Here is a 2,897-nt window from a genome sequence, read left to right as displayed (position 1 = left end):
TTAAAATACCTACCTGGGTTGGAGTTCCAGAAGTCCCACAAGGAGCCAAAATGCCAAAAATATCAAAAATACACCCAGGAATGACACACAGGGTAGCAAGGAAGAAAAGGGGTTAAACCGCCCAAAATGTGAAAAATACCCAATATTATCAAAAATAGTCAGGGGAGAGTCCAAATGTCAAAAATAATACACCCATAAATGACGCACAGGGAAGCGGGGAAGAAAAGGAGAAAAATGTGAAAAATGCCCATAATTGTTTAAAATACCAACCTGGGTTGGAGTTCCATAAGTCCCACAAGGAGCCAAAATGCCAAAAATATCAAAAATACACCCAGGAATGACACACAGGGAAGCAAGGAAGAAAAGGGGAAAAACCGCCCAAAATGTGAAAAATACCCAATTTTATCAGCAATAGTCAGGGGAGAGTCCAAATGAGGATACATGTCAAAAATACACCCAGGAATGACGCACAGGGAAGCGGAAAAGAAAAGGTGAAAAATGTGAAAAAATGCCCAATAATGTTTAAAATACCTACCTGGGTTTCAGTTCCATAAGTCCCATAAGGAGCCAAAATGCCAAAAATGTGAAAAATACACCCAGGAATGACACACAGGGAAGCAAGGCAGAAAAGGGGAAAACCGCCCAAAATGTGAAAAATACCCAATATTGTCAAAAATAGTCAGGGGAGAGTCCAAATGAGGATACATGTCAAAAATACACCCAGGAATGACACACAGGGTAGCAAGGAAGAAAAGGGGAAAAACCGCCCAAAATGTGAAAAATACTTAATATTGTCAAAAATAGTTAGGGGAGAGTCCAAATGAGGATACATGTCAAAAATACACCCAGGAATGACACACAGGGAAACAGGGAAGAAAAGGGGAAAAAAAACAACCAAAATGTGAAAAATACCCAATATTGTCAAAAATAGTCAGGGGAGAGTCCAAATGAGGATACATGTCAAAAATACACCCAGGAATGACACACAGGGTAGCAAGGAAGAAAAGGGGAAAAACCGCCCAAAATGTGAAAAATACTTAATATTGTCAAAAATAGTTAGGGGAGAGTCCAAATGAGGATACATGTCAAAAATACACCCAGGAATGACACACAGGGAAACAGGGAAGAAAAGGGGAAAAAAAACAACCAAAATGTGAAAAATACCCAATATTGTCAAAAATAGTCAGGGGAGAGTCCAAATGAGGATACATGTCAAAAATACACCCAGGAATGACACACAGGGAAACAGGGAAGAAAAGGGGGAAAAAAACAACCAAAATGTGAAAAATACCCAATATTGTCAAAAATAGTTAGGGGAGAGTCCAAATGAGGATACATGTCAAAAATACACCCAGGAATGACACACAGGGAAACAGGGAAGAAAAGGGGGAAAAAAAACAACCAAAATGTGAAAAATACCCAATATTGTCAAAAATAGTCAGGGGAGAGTCCAAATGAGGATACATGTCAAAAATACACCCAGGAATGACACACAGGGAAACAGGGAAGAAAAGGGGAAAAAAAACAACCAAAATGTGAAAAATACCCAATATTGTCAAAAATAGTTAGGGGAGAGTCCAAATGAGGATACATGTCAAAAATACACCCAGGAATGACACACAGGGAAGCAGGGAAGAAAAGGGGGGAAAAAAACAACCAAAATGTGAAAAATACCCAATATTGTCAAAAATAGTCAGGGGAGAGTCCAAATGAAGATACATGTCAAAAATACACCCAGTTATGACACACTGGGAAACAGGGAAGAAAAGGGTAAAAAAACAACCAAAATGTGAAAAATACCCAATATTGTCAAAAATAGTTAGGGGAGAGTCCAAATGAAGATACATGTCAAAAATACACCCAGTTATGACACACTGGGAAACAGGGAAGAAAAGGGTAAAAAAACAACCAAAATGTGAAAAATACCCAATATTATCCAAAAATACCTCCCCAATACTTTGGACTAGATTCCTGTTAGCCCCGCCCACTGACTCTGATTGGCCAGTTTGACAGATACAATTAGTTCATTAAGCTTTGACACACGTTTATGAAATAATGACATTTAGGAAAGAAATAACTAAATAGCTTTGACTATATTTAAATAACTATTATATTTGACATGAAACAGATTGACACAATAACTAACTATTTGATGTAAATAATGTCAAGATGTATTTATCACATCCTAATTACTGAGGGAATAAGTGCGTGTCACCATGGCAACCATTAAAAGCAGCGACATTCAAGCATTTATTTGACAATGCTGTGGTCCAAAGTTAAAGACAAGGTGTGAGTGAAAGGTTCCACAGGCTGCAGGCGGTCTGTGGTCTTCACATGAGGTGACCTTCAGCAGCCAGCAGAGGAAGCCTAAGGTCCAACGTCCTCCTCCTCCTCCATTTCGTCCTCCTCAGGGTTCTTCCCAAAAGCAGAAGAGAGCTCCTGCAGTAGAAGTTCTTGTGCCGGCGTGCAGACGGTCTGCAGCCGAGACTTCCTGCAGCCGCCGTCTTCGTGTCCCGTCACGGCGTCGGCCTCCCTCGCCCAGTCGCACACGGGGTCAGCTGGAAGTTTGGCCGGCTGGAGGACCTCCTGCGTCTCCGCCGCGCTGCTGGTGAGGAAGCTGGTCTCCAGAGACTTCAGCACCTGCAGGCCGAAGTCGCCCACCTCCTCGTAGAGAGGCTCCGGAGACTCCGAGCGCTCCTCCACCGAGTCGTGCTGCACCTGCATGGGCTGCGGGCACACCAGACACAACAGTCAGACGGGTCAGACCAGACGGACAGGTCGGACGGGAGAGACGGGTCAGACGGGATAGTCGAGACACACGAGCCAGACAAAACAGATGAGTCAGGGAAAAATGGACGAGTCAAACGAGACGGACAAGTTGGACGGGACAGACGGGT

The 2,897-nt window shown here is 42.8% G+C and overlaps 1 protein-coding gene across 3 annotated transcripts in view; it reads right to left on the bottom strand.

Moving 5' to 3' along the window:
* Window positions 1–2,016: 2,016 nt before the first annotated feature.
* LOC133644918 (arf-GAP with Rho-GAP domain, ANK repeat and PH domain-containing protein 3-like) overlaps window positions 2,017–2,897 on the bottom strand; it is a 40,139-nt gene continuing 39,258 nt past the window's right edge. For all 3 annotated transcript variants that reach the window (XM_062039676.1, XM_062039675.1, XM_062039677.1), the window contains exon 37: window positions 2,017–2,727. In XM_062039676.1, coding sequence (XP_061895660.1) covers window positions 2,368–2,727 — 360 coding nt within the window. In that variant the 3' untranslated portion in view covers window positions 2,017–2,367. The remainder of the gene's footprint in view (window positions 2,728–2,897) is intronic.

The sequence above is a fragment of the Entelurus aequoreus genome, linkage group LG28, assembly GCF_033978785.1.
Source record: "Entelurus aequoreus isolate RoL-2023_Sb linkage group LG28, RoL_Eaeq_v1.1, whole genome shotgun sequence".
NCBI classification, from domain to species: domain Eukaryota; kingdom Metazoa; phylum Chordata; class Actinopteri; order Syngnathiformes; family Syngnathidae; genus Entelurus; species Entelurus aequoreus.
This window is presented reverse-complemented; position numbering and strand designations above follow the sequence as displayed.